At 38.4% G+C, this 24,877-nt stretch overlaps 1 protein-coding gene across 1 annotated transcript in view; it reads right to left on the bottom strand.

The window, feature by feature from the left end:
* Window positions 1-24,877, bottom strand: part of PARK2 (parkin RBR E3 ubiquitin protein ligase) — a 622,540-nt gene that overhangs the window by 122,779 nt on the left and 474,884 nt on the right. The window contains exon 10 of the mRNA XM_014950502.1: window positions 9,290-9,351. Within this exon, the coding sequence (XP_014805988.1) occupies window positions 9,290-9,351 (62 nt within the window). The remainder of the gene's footprint in view (window positions 1-9,289; window positions 9,352-24,877) is intronic.

Raw genomic sequence — 24,877 nt, 5'->3', positions numbered from 1 at the left:
TCTATGACCGGACCAATGCAACACAATTCATGGACAAAATTTAACTAGAGTAGAGAGGGTGAAAGAAAGGGAAGACTGCAAACCGATATGAAAGAAAACAATAGTGAGAAGTATGAAAATGGAAAATAAAGAATGCTGAGAAGAGAGGACACTGGAACAGGTTATAGCAGAAATCAAACAATACATGAGAGGCAACATGACGCAATGAAAAAACTGGACTAAGCACAGTATATGGCTTGGCACTGTATTTACAAACTCTTGGAAGTTTGTGATCTTCCATCATTTGTGGGATCAGTCTGAATGGACTGAATGCTGAACATTAACATTCAGTTCCTTCCAACTCTTGTGGAGCTCGATTCCACATTTCTTTCTCCCCTACAAATGACAACCACCAAGGCTGTAACTGATGCAAGGATATTTTTTCAGTTGATGCTGTTGCAAATTGTGTAACTGAGATGCACTGAAGTAGATACTGGCTCCTGCGAATTCCACTTCTCAGGTCACAGGAGTGAATATAAGCTTATTCCATGAAAGCAGATCAAAGTCATCCAAGTGGTGGAAGAAGTCCCAACTTCTACATCCACCCGAGACCCTGAACACTTCTGTTCATGTCCTCTCTCTGAATTTAATGAAAGCTGGGTGGAAGATAATTCCTCCATTTATTTTTAGAAGCTCTCAAGTTGTTACGTACAGGTAAACAAATGGAAATTTGGGTCCTACACAAAATGACATAGCTTTTGGTTTTGACAGGAAAAGAATATTCTTTAAATTAGTTTTGATCACAAGTACTTTTTCCCTTCTTTCTCAGCGTTTTTTATCTCAGCTGTTGAACCAAAAAGAAATTACTTTTACTTGTCTAGTGCACAGACAACAAGTTAAGAAAGGAGTAAGAAAATAGAGATGCTATGCCTATGACAAGAAGTCAAAGATGATAAAGTTCTGATAATCCAGGAGAGACAAAGCTGAGGAACTCACATGGTTTCAAATTACCTCTGAAGACAGGGAAGAAGGTGGTTAGCAGACATTCAAAGTGGATATAGCATGAGGAGAAAAGAGAAACACATCACCAGTCACATGAAATTGCAGGACTATAAAGTTTGTTCTGTAGTTCCAGCTATGAAAAAAAAGGTGGTGTAAAGAAGACCAGTAGCTCAATGTTAGAGAGAAAGTTGATGAGAAGGTGATGACAGATCCAAAAGATGAGCCAAATGAGATGGACAGAAATCAGGTATTAGACGGAAAAGTGGAAGAAACTGAAAGATGCACGTAGGTATCACTCACACTGAGTAGTAGCTGAATCTAGGGGACTAGGTGGGAAAGCACAGAGCTGCAAGGCAGTATACTGGTAAAGATACACATCTGAGAATACTAACAAAATAGCACAGTAATTATGAACTGGATAAATTATTCCATGAAAAGTTTTTCTTTTTTTTTTAACTGCATGTGAATTATCGAGAGGTATCTTACATTTTTTCCAAGTGTAATCAAAAAATCTTGATCTGCAAATACTTCAGAAACACTTTGTTGATCATATTTGACAGTTTCCTGCACTAAATTCAGCTGATGAATTAGAATTGTCACATGACATTAATTTTGCTTGAATGGGTAAATATCTATCAATTAGTTTAAAACTCACTTTACATTAATGTTCTGTAGCATATTCTTATAAAAAATATGCTCTAGCACGTATTGCAAGCAAAAAAAATATCAAAAGGACTTTCCCCTTGCCACACACACACAGATTGTATACAAATTCCTTTAAAACCTCAATTAACGTTAAATGATTTCTATCTGCACATTTCTATCCTGTGTTCTTTTGATACTAGATTTCCATATCTCTTGAAGTTACAGCTCACAGCAAAACCTAGCACAAGTCCACACCACCTTTCAATAGCATGGGGATGTGCAACTGCAAATTTTCAAAATAGGGTACTCCTTTGCATAAGTTTCCCCAGCTTGCACGGAAATGTGAAAAAAAATTAAAAAAAAAAAAAAAAAAAAAAAAAAGTGGTCAGTAGAAGGGATTTGGTCACAGTACCATCATCAAGCCATCTTGTTCTCAGTTTTAAAAAAAAAAAAAAAAAAAAAAGAGTGCCTCCAGGCTTGCTCTGATTCCAGGGATATAAACGCCCACAACATTTCTAAAGAAAAAGTGAGCAGTGATATGACTTGCAGTAGCAGCTGATAGGAGAGATCTGTTAAAATTGATCATTCTCCCGTCAAAATATCAAGAAACTGGCCAATACATTCTGCAAAGTTGTCACAGAAGATGATATAGCAGAGAAGTGCAGCTATACATTACTTAGCAGCTTCTTTTCCTGCCACTAGCATGGCTCATCTGCTTCATCTGTGCTGTGACCTGTTGGGGGCACTCAGGTATAGCAGCAGATTGCTTGCTCTTGTGTTGTTTTCCCTCTCAGCCTTCAGATTTAGCTCTTATTTTATTCATGAATCTCAATATTCCATTTAAACAATTAAACAAGATTTTTTTTATCACTTTGGGGAGAAGAGGGAAGTTTCTCAGAGAGTCATTAGGGAGACTCCATAACAGTTCACTGCAAGTCATCTTGCTATGTTGATATATTGTAGTGTTTAGGTCTGAATTAAAGTGTTCTCGCTGCTGTCTCTGGCACCGGCTTGTTGAATTACCTGCCTTCCACTGTACTTGGACAGAGCCCATATTTAGTGCATCTTTAACATATATTTGTAAGCAGCTTGTACTATCACCGCTTGTAGAGCCATTTGCATTTCCTTGCAGAGACAACCGGGCTGATAGGGCAAATGGCTATTGCAGGAGACTAATTTTCTTACATTGTGCTATTTTTCAATAGCTTCCCAGTTAATAAATCTTACATCCCAATCCTGAGAGAATCTCAGGTACCTATAAAGTGAAGCAGTTAGCCAGCAGGTTGGACTACATCCATTATGCTAGGGGAAAATAATGGATTACGAACAGATCAAATTGCAAGAAAAAGCTCAAGAGTGCTAAGGATATTTAGAAAGCTTCAGGTTTTACCCTTCCTGGGGCCGCATGTCCAGGACACATTGCTTTCTCCAAGCTCAGGATCACTGCATTCCCAAGAGCAAGAAACCGAGCAAGGGAAGCAGGAGACCTAGGTCATTGAGCAGGGACCTTCTGAAAAAACTAAAATGGAAGAAGGGACTGAGCACTTGGGAGGATTACAGGGATGCTGTTAGACTATGCAGGGAAGAAACACGGAAAGCCAAGGCCTCCTTGGAATTAAAATTGGCAAGAGATGTGAAAGTCAACAAGAATGGGTTTTTCAATTATATTGGAGGCAAAAGGAAAACTAAAGAAAATGTGGGCCCGCTGTTGGATGAGTTGGTCACCATGGTAACAGAGGATGCAGGGAAGGCTGAGTTGCTGAATGCCTTCTTTGCCTCAGTCTTTACTGCTCGGTCCAACCCCCAGGAGCCATGGACTTTGGAGGAATCAGAGGAAGTCTAGACAAAGGAAGATCTTCCCTTGGTGGAGGACAACCAAGTTAGAGATCGGTTAAGAAGGCTGGACGTCCACAAGTCCATGGGTCCGGATGGGATACACCCGAGAGTGCTGAGGAAGTTGGCAGAAGTCATTGCAGGACCACTCTCCATCATCTTTCAGAGGTCCTAGAGAACAGGTGAGGTGCCTGAGGACTGGAGAAAAGCCAATGTCATCCCAGTCTTCAAAAAGGGCAAGAAGGAGGACCCAGGAAATTACAGACTGGTCAGCCTCACCTCCATCCCTGGAAAGGTCATGGAATGGCTCATCCTGGGTGCCATCTCGGAGCATGTGGAGGAAAAGAAAGCTATGAGAAGTAGTCAACATGGATTTACCAAGGGGAAGTCATGTCAGACTAACCTGATGGCTTTCTATGATGGCATGACTGGTTGGATAGATGACAAGAGGGCGGTGGATGTTGTCTACCTTGACTTCAGCAAGGCTTTCCACACTGTCTCCCACAGCATCCTCATAGCTAAGCTTAGGAAGTGTGGGTTAGATGAATGGACATTCAAGTGGATTGAAAACTGGCTGAAGACAGAGCTCAGAGGGTTGTGATTTAGGGACATAGAATCCAGCTGGAAGTCTGTAACAAGCGGTGTTCCCCAGGGGTCAGTATTAGGTCCAGTCCTCTTCAATATATTCATCAATGACCTGGACGAAGGGATGGAATGTACCCTCAGCAAGTTTGCTGATGACACGAAACTAGGAGGGGTGGCTGACACCCCAGAAGGCTGTGCTGCCATCCAGCAAGACCTGGACACGCTGGAGAGTTGGGCAGAGAGAAACCTAATGAAATTTAACACGGGAAAGTGTAGGGTGCTGCACCTGGGGAGAAATAATGATGATTAAGGGCCTGGAGCATCTCTTCTACGAGGAGAAGCTGACAGACTTGGGTCTTTTTAGTCTTGAGAAGACTGAGGGGGGATCTAATCAATTCTTACAAATACTTAAAGGGAAGGTGTCAGGAGGACAGGGCTGGTCTTTTTTAAGTGGTGCCCAGTGACAGGACAAGAGGAAATGGGCACAAACTTGAGTATAAGAAGTTCCACCTAAACCTGAGGAGGAACTTCTTTATTGTGAGAGTGGTACAGCACTGGAACAAGCTGCCCAGAGAGGTTTCCTTCTTTGGAAACATTCAAAACCCACCTGGACAAGTTCCTGTGCAACCTGCTATAGGTAGACTCGCTCTGGCGGAGGGGGGTTGGACTTGATGATCTCCAGAGGTCCCTTCCAACCCCATATGATTCTATGACACTCTCTTTGCCTTGTACAGATCTTTGTGCACCAGGAGAGTCTCTGAAAAGAAGGTCCAAAACAAACCAGGCAAAACTGTTTTTGGAGACGTTTCTAGGTCAGACTCTCTGGCACCTTCTCAAAGGGTCAAGTATCAAGAGGGGTGGCAATCTGTTGCTAAATGTATTTGTGTCACACATTCAGCCAATCACTCTGGAAACCGGTTTTGTGTGGTAAATCAGGTATCCACAATGCATATCATGTACCAGGGAAATGTGTACTCTTTTTCTTCACCACAAGAACTACCATCACATCTTTCCATAAATTCTAAAAACAAATATCTCTTTAAAAACTAATTTGTTGCCACTAACTAAACCTTAAAAGACAGAATTTTCAGCTAGAATGAATTTCCCATAATATACAAGGAAGAGAAGGCATGGGAATTTTACATGTCCAGGAGACTACCAAGAAGTTTGACAATTTGGACAACTGTATTATTATTATAGAAGTCCTTTTAGAAAATATTAATCAGCAGCTCTTCAGGCATCAAGTTAAAGACAGTGATTTTTTTTTTTTTTTCCTCAGAATTAGTTTTCCTTCAATGCTTACACTTAGATAAAGAAACATTTCATTTGGATAGACAGATAGACGGGGAAACATATGCTTTCAAGTCGTTTGATCCTGCAAGCTACTCAAAATCTTTCTTTGTTAATGCCATCAACAAAAATTATATATGGTCATCATTTACAGGAAATAAATACTTGATGAACAAAAGTTAGATACCAGGGTTTTGTATTAGAAATAGTTGCTTGATTTTAATTTGACTGAAATTTGCTTGATAAAAGTAAGAGAGTTGATGAAGCAGACTTCTGTAAGATATTTGTCATGCTGCCGCCTGGCATTTTGATTAAGTATCTGGAGTGATACAAAATTAACATACCATATATTAAAAGGATGAAAACTTATCTATCTGGCACGTCTAAAATATAATTGTAAATGGGCAATCATTATTAAGCAGGTGTTTTTCCAAAAAGGTCCTGAAGGTATTGACTCTTGGCCTTATGCCACCTAGAATGTTTATCATTGACTTGGAAGAAAACCAAGAACATAGAACATCAGTGACAAAGCTTGTAACTATTTGAGAAGAGGAAGTAATGAACATGTAACATGGATGGTTAAGTTCATGCTACAGAGGTATCCGAACTGTTGGTAAACTGGGTTTATGCAAACAACTTTCCAGCACAGTCCCATGTAAAGTTATCTTTCTAGGAATGAACTATTATCCACAAGCACTGAGGCACCTCTTAGGTGAATAAATAGAAATCTCTTGAAGGGAAAATATATTATTGGGCAGCCACTGATTTAACTGAAACCCACAAGTTCCAGTGGGAATGTCCACTTCAAACTGAAAGATTCCTTCATTCTGTCTTAAATGTATTTAGTTGACAGTCTGGCTGACAAACAGACTCCATTTTGCTGTATAAGCATTTTTAAAGTCCTGTTTCAGGGGCATGGTGGCTTTCTCTGAGATGCATTCATAAACTGAAGTAATTTTTTATGATGATCACCTACTGCCTTGTGATAGGACAAAGGGAGCTGGAAATTTAAAGGATCTAGACACTGAGGAATAGGAGATACATGATGTAGGGAGCCTGCAGGTGCTGGTGGAGTCATGGAAAGAAGAGGCTGTGAATTTTTTGTCTTCTACTACTGAGAGGTATAACAGGACTGAATGTCTGCAAGTGATTTGTAAACAAAGAATGGATGCTTTTCTAGGCAATATACTCCGGTTTAAACAAGAATTAATACAAGAAAGTCATGTAATGTGTATTCTAAAGGAGATCAGAACAGATTAGCGCAATAGTCCATTCTGCTGTTATAATCTGTCCTTAAATACATAAGTATTTGAAAAATAAATCAAGATTGGATGTAAAGCAGTAGCATGCCCCTATTATTCTTTGACCATTGCTTGGAGTGGAAGAAAATATATGTTGGTTGATAATACCAATATTGTAAGCAGTCTGAATAAAAGCTTTATAATTAATTATGATTTTTTTTAATCAAGTATGCATGATAAAAGAAAAAAAGACACACTTTATACCTTTTAAAAAAGTAAATATATAACTAAAGAAATATAACAAATACTTAGATAGCCATGTGAATAAAGACTTTGCCTGAAATTCCCTTCTTTCTTCATTTATCTTGGTTTTCAACCAACTTCTCCCTAACTGTCAATGTGTGTGACAACTTCAAGAAAGATCTACTGTGTTCATCTGTAGACTTATGATAACAATGATTTTGTAGAGACAGAATACAATTGCAATATTTGTTATACTTGTATGGACTTACAGAATAATTCAAGCCTCATGGCAATGTTCACTTCTTGCAAAGAAAGGCATTAGTTAGGACTGTAATGATAACCATTGTATTCAAATAATCTCTCAGTATAGCCAGCTTCAGAGAAAGGCAAATGTTTATAGGTCAGGCCCATTCTGCAAAACAACTTTCCATCTGCATAGTTTGATGCTCCTAATATGACGAAAATTTCTCATCTGTTTAAGTGTATTCAATACAAAGAGGAGTAATTTCATTATGAAAGTCTGAAAGAATACCAAAAATATTACAAGTGGCAAAAATACTGCTTTTATTTGATTAGAGAGAGAGGCTTTCCTTATCAAACTCCTCTGCTCTTTTCAAGACTTCTATTACTGGTGGACAGAAAATCATTCTCTTTTCTTTTATGGTTCCTTGTGGTTTACATCATCCCACTTTTGAAGTTTGTATATGATCATCTAATTCAACATTCTTTTAGTGCAAAGGTGTAAGGGTAGGCAAGTGGAAGAAAGAAAGTATTAAGATTTCATAAACAATCTTAAATATGACATTTCTTAGTGTCTGAATTCTTCATTTGCACTCTTAACTCTTCATTTTTATGTCTACCACTTCCTTTTCAAAAATCCAAACAGGAAAAAAAGAAAGTCCATCAGTTAAATTCTATTGCTATGACAGCAGTCATTAGCAAGGCTGAGGTCTACAACTCAATTCTCAGAGCTCTGCCAGTCTGAAGTCTGCCCGGTTCAACCCTCTCTCTCATACTCACTGTCTCTTGGTTTAGCTGTTCCCTACTTTTCCTTCAAATCTCTTCTTTTGTCCCACTCCTACTGTGCTTAGCTTCACCTCTTCATGCAGCTCAGTAAGTACAGCTCTTACTTTATTTATCAGTTTCTCTAGCAGATTTCCTGTCCTTTGTCCCAGCTCCTTCTCAGACCTTTATCTCTACCATTCTGGTTTCTACTCCTACCCTCTTTCTCCAACCAGTCCCATTTCTCCAGTGTCCCCAGGCTTCTCACTCTGACATCCATTTTTCAGCTGGCTCTAACCAGCCTCTTGGGCCCATCAATCCTAGTCATAATTTCTTTTATTTTCTCTTCCTAAATCCTCGATCTCACCAGATTCCTGCTTCCAGTACCTCATTCTGTCTTTTTTCCCCCTGTTCCTGTCAGAAAAACCCTCCCACACTCCCTTTCATTTCTGTCTTCTTGCTGAGGAAAAGCTGAGTCCCTGAGGAACTGGGCTTTGACTTTCTATAACAACTGAAGTGGGGGGGGCTGGTAGAGGAAAACTGGAAGTCTAGAAAATGTATCAGCAGCCCTAACTGTAATAAAAAAAAAAGGAGAATGACAGGGAAAGGAGAAGTAACAGGGTGTTCTTGACAGTATAATCCAATCTAAAAAGTAAGAAACCAGACTTTGAATTAACATTTCAGGAGTTCCTTTTGCTTCTCTTATAGCCCTCATATAACCTTCTGCAAGTCCCTTGGTGCCAGGTTCATTAAAAGATGCAGAGATTCTCATGTACAACACACTAATGCTGAGCTTTCAAGCCCTCAGTCCCTAGTATCTTCAACTCTATGTCAGGCCATTAGGCTTTATAACCAGTTCATTAGGAGAGATACTTCAGAGTCAAAGACAACTTGAAATTCAGGAGCACTGAGCATTTGAAAATACAACTTGTCACTCAAAATTTAAGGCCATTTTCTCAATACCTCTGTACATTAATTTTATTATTCACAAAATAATAGCTCTGACCACCTTGTGAGTGCTGTAATCCATACTTCACTTATGCTTTGCTAAAATCCTGCAGAAATAGTTTTCTGAGTACAAAGCAGAGCTATAATTATGAATGAGAAACACACTTTAAAAAGAGAGAAAAGGCCACAAAAAGAGATGGATAATACCATGTGTAGCTTTAAGTATCAATTCCTTAGTCAGATTGTTTGTCTATCTGCTCTTGGAGAGAGCCTGTTTACTGCTGTAGTCAAAAGCCAAAAAGCTGTGGCAGATAGCAGATGTAGCAATTAATAACCTGTCAAGGCTGATGGATAGAATGAAAAAAAAAACCTCACATATATCTCTTGTGTGTTTTTTTCCCCACATTTCAGGTCATTGGGGGTTATGAGATACACTCTGCCTCCCTGGAGAGAGACGAAACTGTCTCATTAGTGTCTATCTTTCATGACATTAAGAGGTTGCCTTTGAGATGCTAACTCACCTGTTCTTCTCCCAGAATCCTGAAGTGATGAAGCTCTTTAATCAAGGAGTCTGGACAGCCAGCTGTTGGAAAGAAACAAAAATAGGCGTTTTAGAACTTCCTGTCAGTGCAGTTTCAGCACAAGATACATAGATGCAGAGAGGATAGAATATACAGATTACTGTAGATAAAGAAGATTAGAAAGATTAGCCATGATTCTGTGGGCATCAGAATGCTGAAAACCATCTATCAAATAATCCTTCCACATTTCCAAACATGCTACCAAGAACGCTTAGAAAGGTTATATTCTGAATATTTTAGCCCTTTCCCCAAAGGACTACAAACAAGAGCAAGATGAAAAGGGCAACACTGTCTGCCAGATACCGCCAGACCCCTAGTGTAAGCCAAAAAGCCTGTTAAAAGAGGATCTCACATCAAAACCTTGGAGCTGCCCAAAGCTGAATTCTGATTCACACACCAGGTTTTGACTCATTTCTAAGGATAATACAGGATTTTCCTTTTTCCCTGAAGGATTCCATAGGCCCCACAGATCAGTTTAATTTTGGTTGTTACAAATACAACCTATTTCACAAATATGTAGTTGTCAACCACGGGTGTAATACACAACCCAACTATACAGGCAGGGGAACGATTTGCCAGAATTTTGCAATCAGATTAATGTTCAGGTGCTACACACTTTCACATCTGTAGCAGCCAGTAAGAAAGAATCTGTCTTGCTAGATGCCATGCACTCTACCGATCTGTGATTACCTTCCTGGTGATGAAATCCAAGGCTGCTACTCACTTTTGTACACTACTAGACTCATTTCTGGCAAGGGATAAAAGTGCAGACTGTGAAAGCAATCTGGGCTTTATTCCTTTTACCATAAATTGAAGCATCTGCTTGTGAACAGAGAAAATTCCTTAAAAGGAATTAAGAGCATAGTTCTCCCCAGAACATAGGAGGAACTACGATTTTTATCAACCTGCTTTTCTGCTGATGCAGCTACAAATAGTTACCTCTCACTCTTAATGACTGCCATTAAAAGGGTGAAAATGAATTTAGAGACAATTGTCAGGAAATCTCCATCAGCACTGCGGCTTCACTCAAAGCCAATGAGGCATGGCCTACACTCACAACTTCTGTTGGCATAGCTGTCCTAGGGATACAAATTCAAAAGCCTTTATACTTGCAAGCAACATAACTAAAAAAGGCAAAACCAACACTGTAATCACAATTCCACCAGCACAAGTCTTCTACTGGTATATTTTTTCTACTTAGGAAATTGATTTAAATGATAGTCAAATCAGCTTCTTGCTGGTAAACGCTTTAGCTTCATTCAAAGGATGTACAGGTGGACAATGCACTATCAACACAACTTCATCAGCAAACCCTTTTAAAGGTAGCCAAGGTTTAAGATCTCCAAGATTTAAGCATATGGTAAGAATTATCTTTTCATGGCTTGTCTCTTACTAAATATTATTATTTTCTCTCATTTAATAAAACCTATTATATTCTTATAGGCTTCCTTCCACCCACCTATTCCCTCCTCTTGCACCCAAGGATATTCACATATTTGAATGTGTGAGTTTTAGCTCTGAGTTACTTTTTTTTAATGGGTTTTTATTCTCCTCAACTTCTAGGACCATGACCCCTGGATCACCTTTAATTTTCTCTCCTCATTTCCCCCATGATTAGGCTCTCACTCTTTATTCTTTTTCTTGTTCTCAATGCACTTAAAGTTGTCCTTACTACTTCCACCACAGAATCACTGCTATGCAGCATTTTTCTGTCTATTTTCACTGTGATTTACATGTCTATCTTCCAGCTCATCCAGACCCTGAATGTGTCAACTCTGTTTCACTGACTTCTTGATCTGAGACCTGACTTGTAGCCAGACCTGTTGACTTCTCTGTTTCAGATCAGAACTCGCTGCATAAAACTCAGTTTCCTCTCTTACCCTCAAGCCCTTATGTAATTGTTAATTTTTTTTTTCCTCATGTAATTTTCCCTGAAAAGATAGAATCATGGAATCTTAGAATAGTTTGGTTTGGAACGGACCTTTAAAGTTGATCTAGTCCAACCTCCCTGCAATAAGCAGGGCCATCTTCAACCAGATCAGGTTGCTCAAAGCCCCATCCAACCTGACCTTGAATTTTTCCAGGGATGGGGCATCTACCACCTCTCTGGGCAACCTGTGCCAGTGTTTCACCACATCCATTGTGAAAAATCTCTGCATTAATTGTACACTGCTCTAGGAATTTCTAACTGTAGAGGATAATTACGATTTCATGTAATACTGCGTGTTAATCTTCGGCAGATGTTAGCTTTGTAACACCAACTAAAAACACCAACTAAACTGCTTTCTGCTTGTCTTTGCTTTTTGCAGTCTTTACAGCTTCTTCTTCAACCAATCATTTCTTTCTTCCCTCTTATCCTTTCCAATTTATTATTTACTAAATCCCTTAAGATGGGAAAGTTTCCTTTTTCTATCCTAACAAGAACTTTTTCTTTCCATTCTCCTTGAAATCATATTTCCTGAATGTCTGTTTCTCCCAGAAATCCATCCCATTCTGCCCTCATACATAATTCATATAATCTCCCTTATGTGAACTGCTTACATGCATCCTCTCTTTCTTTCGTGTTAGAGACTATAAACACTTTGGAACCAAGGATCTTTGTGAAACAACATTTAGAAGTATGATGATCTATATAGACATATATAAAAACATGTATATGTTCATTTTAATTCTTAGTAGCTGTCCACTGCTGCATCCTCTTCCCGATACAATATTTTGTATAGTCTATTTTTCAGAGACTTGCCCAATCTAGTTTTCAATCTTTTCATAGTCCACATTTTCACTGTGTTTTGAAAGCTGATATACAAAAGATCCTGAAGTTACCAGCAAAGAAGGAGAGGGAGCTTAAAAACCATGTCACTGTTGGCATGATGCTTTCCAGCAACGAGTTCGGAAATGTCAAGTGCATACAATATTAACACATTAACTGTCTACTGTCTGTAAAAAGGCCTTTTAGATCTTCACATTGCAGAAGCAATAATTTGAGGAAACAATGGAAATTATTATTGTCAAACAATAATTTGAGGAAAAAATGAAAATAAAGAAGAAACATGGAGCACAAAAAAAAAAGAAGATAGAAACATCATCCTTTCTTTGGATATTTTTGGGTGGATTTTTGATATTGCCTATTTCTACTTTAATTTCTTCTGTTCTGTTAGTGGACCTTTGTAAAACATGCTTCAACACTGTGACTCATTTTTACTAAATATCTGGGAGTTTTGGAAAAGCCTTGGATGATGTTAAATTCCTGCACTGTGACTAGAGACAAAGTCTATAGACAAATAACTATTCCATAAATAAAAATAAAAGATATTAAAAAATACCTATTCTGCTGAAAAGCATTAAGAACTATTTGTGATCTCACCCCCAAACCCACCCATATATCCATCAACATATTCATGTATATGTAAACACATGGTGACTTCAAAATTATTACAAGTTAAGCACAGCACCCAACGGGTTTACTGGCAAACTGTGCATACCAAAGGTTAAAAGATAAATGTATATATTTCTAAGTCACTGATGTGCAACTATTGGATGCCACATGAAATAAATAATCTTCACTTTACAGATTTCTGCTATTTTTGGTAGAATGCTTTGAGGATTAGTTTTTATACCCTCTGTAGTACAGAAACCCTTCTAATGAATGGTCTCAACAATTACTGAAACTTTCTGTTTCCCTCTTCCCAATTATTACTTGAAAAAGCAGAGGCATCCATGAAATTTTCACAGACATAGACCAAACCATAGTAATATTAAATAAATCAATCAATAACAATTACACATAAGAATTTTAAAAGGAAATGATGCAAAAGCATGGACAGATGCCTTTAATCAGAAGCCAAAACTCAGGATTGAGGGCATCTGCAGACTGATAAAGTGGCAGCTAAATTGTTTATTAGTTCCCTCTTTCAACTTACATTCAAACCTATGTGTTTCAGATGTTCTTGGCTACAATGACAGCTATAGTTTTTTGCCAAAGGTGAAGTCAGAGCACGATGTAAGCAATATAAAATTTATGCAAATATTTAGCATTTTGATACCACTTTTTCCTCTGACATAGTTCCATTGACCTCAAAGCAATAGGACCCATAAAAGTAATGCGATGTCTCTGGAACGAGCCTGAGTTTAAGCAGGAAACTAAGTTATGAAGGAATCATAACCAGTTCACAGCACCAGCAGCTTAATAAACTCATCACAAGTAATTTCTTTGCTTCTATTTAAGAATTTATTACTTCAATTAAATTTAAGCATATTGCTTGCTTCTAAATATTCCATCATACCCCAGATTACTTGTTTGAATAATTTTCTTGTTGCTTGATTCTCATATTGTTTTACTATTTAACTCCAAATATTGCACTTATGAATGAAAGGTATACATTCAAATGTACAGAAATTTGCAACTGCAAATTTACAATTTACATTGTGATAGTCTCTTCATAAAGATATTTCTAATCTGTTCATTTAGGTATATGTATCTCCATTAAAGAAGCAAAATTTAGGAAGGACAAATTAACATATCCTGAAATTATAAATCTCCTGATTTCAACTGGTCTGAACACACATTTTCAGCTACACTTGTAATTAAACTATGATTCTAACTACTACCAATTTAATTACCCAAGTCTTCACATATTTTTTCTCAGACAGAATTAGCTTCTGGTTTTGTTTTTGCTTAAAACTATCACTTTGTATGACTTACGTTCTCCAGTGAGAAGGCAAAGGAAAAATTAAATCAACCCCTTAATATTGCATAAACTGGCAAAATGAAAGCAAAAAATGACTACCGTTACAAATACAGCTGACTGAGAACCAATGCAAGTGCCAGGTCCCTGATGGAACCACCAGCCCCAGCTGTCCCTGGCCAGCCCCCGGGGCACCCCCATGGCCCGGGACCCCACATCAGCCCCCAGGGCCATCAGCCCCTGCCCCATGAACGCCACAGCAGGGCTGGTCTCCAGCTCCCCACAGCCCTGTCCAGCCTCAGGCCTCACCGAGCTGGGCCCACCTGCAGGCCCACCTGCAGGCCTCGGCCTGTCCCCATCCCTGAGGAGGTGCCCGATGGCGGGGCTGGGGCTGTGCTGGTGCCCCAGCTGCCTGCTCCTGGCTGGGGGTGGGACAGGCCCTGGCTGAATTCTAGCCTCAGGGAATCATAGAAAATCATATAATGTCTTCATTGACTGCAGTTACAAGAATATCTAGCTTTACTGTAAGACCGTGTGCTACATTTTATCTCCTATCATAGGTTTGTAGCATTATTTCCTGCTTTGCATTTTAAATTTCACAGAATCACAGAATCATCATAGTTGGAAGGGACCTCTGAGATCATTGAGTCGAACCACAAGAAAAAAACACAAACAAAAAAACCAACAAAAAACACCAACACACACAACACCCACCACATCACACCCACCCATAAACCAATAATCTTGGGCACTAGAGCATGCCCTGAAGAGCCAGAAAATTCATCCTTTCCCCAAATGGTACAGTTGACCGAGATTAAATTCTGTTATGTTTTGAGAGAACCCATAACAATTTATTGTCATTTAGACAATTATTCTATCACCCAATGAACCCTCCCCACCCGGAAAGGGAAATCAGGGAACACAAAAAAACACAAGGCTTGAAATATAAATAGACTTAATAGACTAAGACTAAATAATTAACAAGAATACTAAAGAACCAGTATTAATCCCGATACTGATATAAGACATACAAGGATTATACTCAGACAATTCTCTCAGCAGGAAGCTGTGCACTCCCAGCAGGGACAGCAAATGGCGGACACTGCGAGTGCAATGGCTTCAGGAGGAAGGGAAGGCCTCAGGAGGAAGGGAAGGCCTCAGGGGTCCAGCACCAGGGCAAGGAGTTGTCTGGACCCGCCGCCACCAAGGGAGAGAGAGCTACGCAGCAAAATTTTCTAATTTATATTGAATGTGACGTTCAGGGTATGAAATAATCCTGTTGGCCAGCCTGGGTCAAATGCTCCTCCTTGTCCCTGCACCTGGCAAGGCTCGAAAACACTAAGACCTTGAATCCCACAGAGCCTGACTAGCTATAAAGTAAATATTTTCACAGATTCAGACAGTAGAGTCTTCTAGAAGTGCAATTTTCCCCAGCATTAGAAGAAAAGTTAGTCCTGTGTCTCACAACCCAGGACAATTCACTGAATTTAACCAATTTTGCCAATATTGGCTATATTAGTCTAATATATTCATTGCATGCTTCCTTCTTAGTCAATAGGAGGAAATACACACCTTCACAGGGTAATTCCCGTTGTTTGATACTGGCCCAAAAAAGGTATCCACTTACCTCCATTAACTGAGGAGTCTAAGGCGACTAGGTAAGATTTACACAAGTAACTTTCAGAGTCTTAAGGTTAGATGAGCTTAATTTCACCCAACAGCTGCAATCCCAATCATTTCTGCCCATGCTTAACTTTGAGCATGTAAATTTTCACATCTTATTTAGCTCTGTGCAAACTGAGCATTTACATTATGATCAGAGAGTGACTTCCATTTCTCTCACTTAAAATTTATGTCTGCATCAACACTTGTTAATTCTGAAAAGTACATACCCTTTTCTGAGCTCTGAAAACAACCATGTAAGAATATCTATCAGTGTCCTTCAAAGGGTATCTTTCCACAGTGCTAATTGCTAAACCGAGCTTGCAACTGAAAAATGTTTCAAATACATGAGAATAACCACTTCATGCCTAGAAAATTAATGGATGTCTGTCTTTTTTTTTTTTTCCCTGACTGCTCCGCATAGAATTTCATTTGACTGGAGTACAGATAGGGAAAATGTTCCATATTACAAAATAATAATTGTAGAAGCTTGGAAATGCAGCACTCGAATGGCAGTACTTGCAATATAGCAATGATTATATATATCTCTATATTTATATGTAAGTGTACGGTAGCCTGCCACGCGTGCACAGTAAGGGAAGGAGGCAAGGAAAGTCCAGAGGTGCTTGTTATAGTGGGTGTCCATCCATCCAGAGCACACCAGGCCCCAACTAGAGCGGGACACAGCAGCTGGGACTCTGTACGCAAGGTACAAGTACTCAGCACAGCACCATCCAGCTCAGATGGTTCCGCTGAGCGAGTAGGACTGGCAGGAGGGGCACAGCCCTGCACCATGCCTGGCAACAACAGGGGTGGTAACGGGGTAGCAAGAAGAGGGAGTTAGACTTCATACATAACTTAACAGGTTTGAAATCCTGTAATCAGCATGCATTTGTTTGTTACGTCATTTTCCCAGTCTCTTCCAACCTGTTCAACTAATTAGAATATTGGTGTAAAAAATACACCTTTCTGCTGTCTGTGTCTGTTCTGGTGAAAAGCAATCCTGTGCTGGTGACAGTGCAGTCACTCGTATGGGCACCGACAATGATTTCAAAGTATGAAGTGACTTCACTCTGCTTGTGTTAATTAAATGTTTTGATGTTTCGGGTGACCTTTTCTCATTTTTGATGTTATGTGAACATGAACAAAGACAAAACTAAGGAGTGTGTCTGGAATGCATAAATATTCTATTGAAAAGAGAAAAAGAAATTATGAAGAATATCAAATATGTAACTTACACAACATAAGCACAGAAGCCTATCTTTGGAATATTGCTTGTGCTTGTGTATTGTCAAACATGTAGACATGTTTTCTCACAGATCCCACAGGTCTAATGAAACCAGCTTGTAAGGTTGCCTACAGATTTACTATTAACAAAAGGCCTTATTTACGTACCTTCTAAATTCTCAATGTTGCTCATGCATTCATAGAATCATAGAACATTTTGGGTTGGAAGGGACCTTAAAGATCATCTAGTTCCAACCCCCTGCCATGGGCAGGGACACCTCCCACTAAAGCCACATTTGCAAACTGAAATTTTCTGATCCATTAATTCATACTTCTATTTTGATGATCTATTGTGATTGGGGTAGGTTCAGCTAGGGAACATTTTTCCCCAGGAAAGAAAATCAAACAACTTTTTATTCAACAGATGCACAGTGGTTATTCCCTTGCCTGACCTAATAGCATCAGAACTTTTCTCAGGGAGTATAATATCTTAGCTATAGATCAATTTCAAAATGCTACAAGAAGCGTTCACCCTGTTGGATACTAAAACATCTGACGATCTATTTTTTAGTAACCAAATATCTTGTACTGGCCACCTTACAACTGATGTAAGAAATAACATATCCAGTAAAAAAAACCACAAATGTGAAGCAAAAAATTGCATGGAGTTCTTTACTTGTACTCATGCTATTTTGATGACATCAGTTTTCAGATGATATTTTTCTGTACAGTAATCTGGATATGTAGATAGCAAGGTAAAATAAACATATACCTGAAAATAGATATATGAGATTATTTAAATAATATAGATTCCTTTGGGAAAAATATAAAAGGAGATATTTTCAAAAGCAACTATTATCAAATTCTGTCCTTTCAAAGTCAGCAGGCATGTATTTAGATTGCAAAGCTCAGCTCTGCAGTTGGGCAACACTAAACCAGAGAGCATGACAAGCAATACTAGCATGTGGTTTATGTACCCAGAGGTGAACATGGTGAAGGCCTTTCCTGTAAGTCTTTAGTAGTCTCTCTAAAACTACAAATGGTGGAGCGTTTTTTTCAGCTCAAGCAAACCAACATAGCTATAATTAAGTCAATCGTGCTTACACATGTTCATACTAGCAAAAAAATTAGCTATGTACACAAAATGTAATACTTTGTTAAAAAGACTGTGTGCCAATAAAGAATATATTGTGCCCCTTTTTAGAAAGGTTAATCTGCAATAAGAAATCTATTTGCTTTTTTAAAAAAATATTCAGAATTTAAATACCCTTTTCTACTGATTAATGCCCCTGTCAAACAGTATTATATGTTCATTTTCTTTTTTTCCTGATTGACTTCTGACAGCTGAAGGCATTAAAAAGAGCTATAATTTTTTTTTTGCTATCAAAAAGGCTGCTGAATCTAATACTCAAGAAAGTTTCATGAAAGCTTGATTGTGAGGGCACAATACTTGTCCTGTTCTGAGCAGTTACCAGAGATGTTAGTTGCCCAACTGTTTATATGCACTTAATTTCAAAATCATCCAAAGACACAAAGTATTTTTGCTCGTGTAAAAATTCTGCAAAGGCACTGCAATACAGTTAGGAATGGATCACTTACATGACTACTGGCAGCAACTAGAACATCTCAGAGTAGACAAAATTCTGCTGGCCTGGCTTTCTCACATTGCACACAACTCACATTGCACACAACACTGTGCTGCTACTCAGTGGTGGTTTTTTTTAATGACCCTTTAATGCCAAATGACTAGAAGTAATGAACCACGTTAGCCATTTTCTACTAGGGTCTTTCTTTCAATCTTTACAACAGAAAATATCAGCAAGAATATTGACCTACTATTTCAGTTTAGCTTCCTTGCTTGCTTTTTGCATATTTAAATCAGACTAGAACAAGTACTGTTTACTCACATTAGCATTCACCTCCTGAATTATGTTGAGCTGCACAATGCCAGCATGCCACTGCTTGTTATTTATGGCAGTTTTACGTATATGCTGTACCGTTACGCGACAAACTGTTGAAAGAGCCTGTAGGAGGAGGGGAATTTTCTAAAAAAAAATCAGTATTGACCAAAAGACTAAGATTTCAGGATGACCATGCAATAGCGTAAACATATTTGATTGTCTGTACCATCTGGTTGCTCGATATTCCAGTTTAAATTATAGGCTTAAATTCACCATGCAATTCTCAGTAAAGTCAGTGAATACTAAAGTCACGCAACAAACCAAAATCCGTGCTATCTGTAACGAGAAAGTGAACTATGACCTTCATTGCTCAAATATAGCAAGTGCAGAAACAGAAATAGAGAGGAGACTTCTTTCTTTCCATTTAAGTACTTACTTTGATGAAAGTAAATTTTACAGAAACAACATAATTTCTTTTTTTTTTAATGCTTCTTAATTCACAGAAGTTACTCCTACAGTTTCTTCATAACATCAAAGAGACAGAAAATCAGCAAGTCTAAGGCTCCTAACATAACCAGGTGATTTTTTTTCTTTTTAGCTGAGATAACAACAGAGCTGCTCTAAACTTCTTTTGGAAGACTCAACACCTTCTGCCATATAAAGCTTGGTAGTGAAAATCTCATTGCAGGGATGTGGCCTGAAAGATCTTCACACTCAGTATACTAGGTTTTTAGCTCAATCAGCTCAATTCATGAAAGGTTTTCTCATCTTTTATTCAAAAAGTAGTTGAAATCTCTAAAGCAAACTCTGTTCTCTCAAATTCCCACCTTCATGCTGGCACTGGCCTTTGATGATGATCAGTACCTTAGAGAAGGCAAGTGAGAGGTCAGGAGCTTTCAGCATGTGGTGGAGACTTTATAAGAGCGGAGATTGTCTTCTCAGGGAAAATCCAAGTATCCCTGAATAGAAGTCAACACAAGGCAAAAATAACTATAGAAGAATTTCATTTGCCAGTTACTGAAGGGCAAGTCTTTAAAAGATTGTCACTTCTGAATGCCAAAATTAAGCAGGTGCAATACAGAAAATGCTAAAATATTTCTAAGCTGAAATTAAACGAAAGTTCACACAGCCATTTCCCAGCTGATGGTTTGACAACAGAAGTATATTACAAAGCCCAAGTGATGAGAATCAGATTTGGAGAGTAAATATTTCTTCTTTTTCATGGTAAAAGTCGAATTAAGAAAACTGTCCTCCTGCAATTTTGGGAGTGACAGATAGCAAGAACAGTTTCAGCAATTCATGTTGCAATAAATTTCCATCTCACTCATATTTTACCAAGTGAGGTTATTACTCAGACTATGCAATATAAAGTCATTGTATCATCAACAAAGATATGGACAGGTGCCAGAAAATAAACACAGCTTTCCATCTTTTTAATTACAAAACTAGTGTTCAAGGATATTAAAATGCATTTTTTAAAGGTTATTTTCTGTCCACGGTACAGGAAAATCAATACGCCAAGCTAAAAAAAAATTCTGACAGAAAACCCAATACGCACACATGTAGGTCTTGCTCTCTTACTCACACATGCATAAGCATGCACAAAATTACTATTGGAGAAAGGAGAATGACAAACAATATTCAGTGACCCAGAAACAGCAATGCTTTTCTTTCTTCTTTTGGATTTCTTTTTTTTTCCTGGGATATGACATCATTCTGTATAAACAGTATATAAAAATGCTATTCCTTTAATCTATGCAGCATTTATAGGGTTCCAACATGAGCCCTTCACTGAGAGCTTAGACAAATATTTAAATTGCTACATAAATGACTCAGACTACAAGGCAAGCCCAGGCTACTCTAAAAATAAATGTTCATGGACAATAAACCCATCCAACCAAAAGAGAATTTTAAAAAGCTGTGGAATATATTATGTCTCGCAGAATAGTACAGACATATCTGGATGAATGGCTGTGATTTTCTCTTTTTCATAGGGATTTTATGACAGAAAACCATTTCCAGAACACTAAAAAAATGAAGCAATTGTCTAAAAGTGACCTGCACTCTCATAATGGAGTTGAAATCTTAATTGTTACCTAATTCTAATATTTTTCTTCCTCCTTTGCAGCAGCAATACATGTACGCATATCTTATTGCTCTCTGTGAGGGAACATGGCAAAGTTCCACTTGCGAAATGAGGACGGTTTTGCATTTCACCTTAATCAGATCAAATTAGGGCAGGTGGTAACCCTGCAGGCAACATAATTATGAAAAATGCCTGTGTTCAATACAAACTGTCCTTCCAGTCTTGAGGTCTAATAGGACATCATAGTACAATCTTTTTACATTTTACTGGCAGCTCAGAGCATAGAAGCTCACAGAGGGGGAACCACATACCGCTCTCATTTTTTGTCTGTGCAAATCCAGACAAATAATACATATGTTCTTCAATATTTACTTTAACATAAGAGGCTGAGTGTTACTGGGAGTGCAAAAGGTGGTGTGGGATGAAAACTGAAGTTAAATACAGAAGAACAAGAAATTAAGTCACTCTCTAGTCGAGTCTAATTCTAATAACATTGTGCGAGACAGGGTAATCCTGCATTACAAACAGCGATTCGTGTTTCTACTATAAAAAAACCTGACAGGCAGGCATAAATACAAGAGATCATGCTGTCTGTTCATCTAACAGAAAAGAATTGGAACGACCTAAAAGGTTCCCCAAAGATAGAGAGTTAAGGATTTTTCTGATTTTATATTGATATACTGGCCCTATTGAACAGACCACTCGTGATGAATAGCTGGCGAAACACATTTGAAATAAGCTGAAAATTTAATGCAAAATTCTACTCTACATTAAAGGGATAATACAGCCAGGTTCGTTTAGAATATTACTCCTCTGAAGACACCCCAAGCACTACAATAACAAATGTTATATCAAAGATGCACTCAGCAACAAATGCAATATGAGTCTCTGTGAGGCGATTTTTCAGTATGTCAGAATTATAATATCACTCCATGGAAACAAATTAAGCAGCGCAAGCTCGGCTGTTGGGATTACTTTATTAGCAATGCAGTGTTTTCTCATAAAGAATGCTTTGCTTTGGATCTGTCAATGAGCATCAAAGATGGTCTATCTGTTTTTATGGCACACAACTTATTATTTGCCTGTGAAATAAACAAAACACTTTAACATCCGGCTCTTTCTGCAATACTTCAAAAAAAATAATATTGAGAATAAGAAAAAAAAATCCTGATCATTTCTACCGTAGAGATGAAGTCCAGTGCAGTGTTATTTTTTTTAATCAACAGGAATAAACACATTAATCAAGAGGGATAAAAATGGTACACTAGAACCAGTTTAGGAATACTGAACAATTTCTACCTGGTGGAGTAATATCTATTTTTAAATGCCCAAGATTTCTGCAAAATATTGAAAAACATTCTGCCCTGGTTAGTCATCATGTTGATACACAAATTGACTTATTTTTTCCCCTCGTGCATAAAGGAGAAAACTCAGCCCTTGCTAGGTGGGTAGGCCCTTTCGATGGGTCAGAGAAGGATGCTGTGCTTGCACGGTGGTCATAAATTTCCACAACTGTTGCAATTTACCCCAAGCTCAGTGGCTGCACTAGACTCAGAACGCAGGGGAAAATGGATCTGTTTTACTATGTACAGGGCAGGAGAGAACCCCCCCAGCTCAGCATTATGCCATCAGACTCCTCGGTACACTGAAGTGAATTAGTGCAAGCAATTTCATGAGATTACGCTAGCAATTTAGTACAGAACAGCTGCCATGCCACACTAGAGGATACTCCTTCTAGTCTTTACTTACACAGCCACAAATAACTTCTGAGTTAATCCAGAGCAACAGCATACATCTTTTATGTTTACTACCTTGCACAGAGATATGCTGTGCCTTGTAATTAGTTGGTCTTGTCTAACTTTTTTTAAAACTCACAATAATTTCATTATCACAAGTCCAATATATCTTCATTAAATTAGACAATCTCTATGACACTATTTCTTCTAATATTTGAATTACTTGCCATATCTAAAGCATGCACATTTTTTCCCTCAGCTACACTTTTTTCTGTATTCTTTCAACAGTGTAGTGGTTCTAAACTGTGAGCCTGAAGCCAGAACAGACAGGTATAGGAGCAAATCTCCAACCTTACTAACCGCATCTATGAAAGCCCACAGGGTATAGAGTCCAACCGCAGAGGGTTGAGGGGGTTGCACATGGGTTTTTTCCCCCTCTTGGGTAGAAATATTGTTGTATCAATCATTTCCAATCAGGGAAAAAAAAAAAAAATCTTTTTGAAAATTTATGCCTAGTGGGATCCTAGAGTCACACAGCTTGGCACTATGAATGCTGATGCAGACACTAGGAATCAGGACTGGAACATCTCTGACCCTGATGCTAACACTTTAGCAGGCTGAAAAGGCTTTAGCAGTCAGAGCTGGTGCCCCCCAGGAATCCCCTCTTCCACCCACGCACACAGTCACCCCCTCGCCCAGCAAGAGAGACGACGCTCTGGTTTTTCTTTCCTTTTGCAAAATGGAAAGTCAAGTTATTGAAACTAAACATAAGCTTCAGCTTTTTATTTTCCTCATGTCATTTAAATGCTCGCTTGACTTTGTTTCATTTCAGTAGATCACTGAGTTGCAGTTGTAAAAAATAACAACGCTAGGTCTCACGGCATGTACACTTACCTTTTGACACCATGTTAACTATTTTTTCTGTAGAGTACTTCTGAGCAGTCATTTATATGTTAAGTACTGAACTCCGTATCACTTCTGCCTTTCAGTATTGCATTGCTCGCTATGTATTTTCCACTTGTGTCTGTTATGTCATGGATCAGAAATTCATGCCTTCTACTTCTGCCTGGCTCCGGAATACCATCATGCATGAAATTTCAGACACTTTTTTTCCTGACTGAGAATTACTGGATATACAGCTATAAAAGCATACATAAAAGCTAAAAGCCCTTAAGAATTATTCGGAGGGGAAACAAAACATCCCCTAAGCACCAAATTGGTTGCAAATTCTTCATAGTGCTCTTCTGTACCAATTCCTGCAGGATTTGTTTTCTATTGTGGCTTAGCTCCTGTCTGCTTCAGGAAAAAGATCGTCAATTATGATAAATGATTCTGTATGGCAGGATTTAGACTCAGGCTATAGAAAACTATATCTAATACGATTATCTGATTCTTTTTTAGGGATCAATAATTTATTTATAGGCAGGGGCCTCAAAGGTTAATTTCTAGTGCTTTACTCACCAAGCTATCCAGCACTCAAATGACTTGTTGGAGACATACAATCAGAACTGGCTAATCCACATCAGCTTGTTTAAAAAAATTGTCAGATTAACAAATCAATGATACTTACACACTACAAAATTGGTTTCCACTTAAAAGCTGACTGGATTTACACAGTTTACATGCAGCATAAATCCTTTCTTCATGTAATTTAGCAGGGATTCCGGGCAAAGTGATTCTCTCCTCTCTTGTCAATTTACAAGACACAAACTGGGCAGCAGAAATCCTATTGCAGGTTGATGGATGTCTATTGAGGGAAACGGGAGGAGTAGAAAAAAGAGCAAAGCAAGATTTCTGATGCTTGGCTACAGATTGCTGTCACTGATCATTTTCCTATCTCTGCTTTCACAGCTAACTGTGACTTTCCATTTAGAGAGCTTTGCCCTGCTCTACTGGTTATGCCAAGAAGTATGCCTTGCTTAACTCCTGACGCCATTCATACAACCATAACGGGGGCAGCATCAATAGCTGCTACATTCATAGGGGTTTCACCCATTTCCCCATGCTGCAGGCATTATAAACAACTCAACAGTGTGGCTGCCGTCAACCACATTGAATGCAAAAGTTAACTTTGCTGCAACAAATTCTTTGGCAGATGTATGCACATCTCCTTTCTCTCTCTCTTCTCCCCTTTCTCTCAACATATTTATTGTTCCCCTTTAAAGGTTGTGGCGCATTATCTAGTTTTATTTTTATTTTTTGTTACTTTTGGAATTTGATGGAGAGTGGGT

This window comes from Calidris pugnax, unplaced genomic scaffold (assembly GCF_001431845.1).
Source record: "Calidris pugnax isolate Ruff unplaced genomic scaffold, ASM143184v1 scaffold24, whole genome shotgun sequence".
Classification (NCBI taxonomy): Eukaryota; Metazoa; Chordata; class Aves; order Charadriiformes; family Scolopacidae; genus Calidris; species Calidris pugnax.
The sequence above is the reverse complement of the archived record's forward strand: the minus strand, read 5'-3'. Positions and strand labels throughout refer to the sequence as shown.